The following is an 809-nucleotide window of genomic DNA, read 5'->3' as shown; positions in this document are numbered from 1 at the left end:
TCACAGGCATTTGAGTGAGGTCATGGGGGGGGCGCATAGTGAGACCACTGTGCTGGCTCTTGGTAGCTTGGGACTAGACCCTGCCTCGGAACCCGCCTGCAATAGGGATGGTGGAACCATGAATCTGGCTGTGCCGGTTTGGCCAGCCCCGGTGGCATCTGTCACCTGCAAACTTTGCTGTGGGTGGCCTTGATCCCACCAGCTGCGTCTTTGATGAAGGTATGGAACAGCATTGGTGCTGCTAGTGGGACTTGAGCCTGACCCCACCTCTCACCAACCAGAGCCCGACGGCCACCACCCCCAAGGAGGCGGCTGGGGATGCTCCTGCCTCCAAAGGCCACCTGCCCTTTGCCTGTGGGCACAGGCAGCGAGCGACACCGATGCTCCTCTTACCTGTCTTGTAGTAGCCAGGCAGGATGAGGCTGACTTTGATGCCCCAGGGCTGGAGCTCGCTGCGGAAGGTGTCCATGAGCAGGCTGAGCGCCGCCTTCGAGGCCCCATAGGCTGCCAGGCAGGGGAAGGGCAGGTCACCTGCCAGGAGCAGAAGGCTGAGTGAGCAGGGCCAGGCAGGAACCAGGAGGGCTCGTACAGAGCTGTGTGCCCGGCCCCTGCACAAGGAAAGGGCTTTGGGCTGGTTTTCTTAGAATCACAGGAAAACATCCAGGGGACGGTTTGGATCTTAGGAAGAATTTCTTTCCTGCCAGAGCGGTGAGGCATTGGCCCAGCCTGCCCAGGGAGGTGCTGGAGTCACCAGCCCTGGAGGGGTTCAAAAACCATGTAGATGTGGCACTTTGGGACATGGTTTAGTG

General features: G+C 60.1%; 1 protein-coding gene across 1 annotated transcript in view; it reads right to left on the bottom strand.

Annotated features, from left to right (window-relative positions):
• Positions 1-267: 267 nt before the first annotated feature.
• The window catches only part of HSD11B2 (hydroxysteroid (11-beta) dehydrogenase 2), a gene marked incomplete at both ends in the record, with an annotated part of 1645 nt that continues 1103 nt past the window's right edge, over positions 268-809 (bottom strand). The window contains one exon of the mRNA XM_008941471.1: positions 268-531. Coding sequence (XP_008939719.1) covers positions 268-531 — 264 coding nt within the window. The remainder of the gene's footprint in view (positions 532-809) is intronic.

This window comes from Merops nubicus, unplaced genomic scaffold, assembly GCF_000691845.1.
Source record: "Merops nubicus isolate BGI_N331 unplaced genomic scaffold, ASM69184v1 scaffold33645, whole genome shotgun sequence".
In the NCBI taxonomy this organism is placed as follows: Eukaryota; Metazoa; Chordata; class Aves; order Coraciiformes; family Meropidae; genus Merops; species Merops nubicus.
Note: the sequence above shows the minus strand (reverse complement) of the source record. Positions and strands in the feature narration are given on the sequence as shown.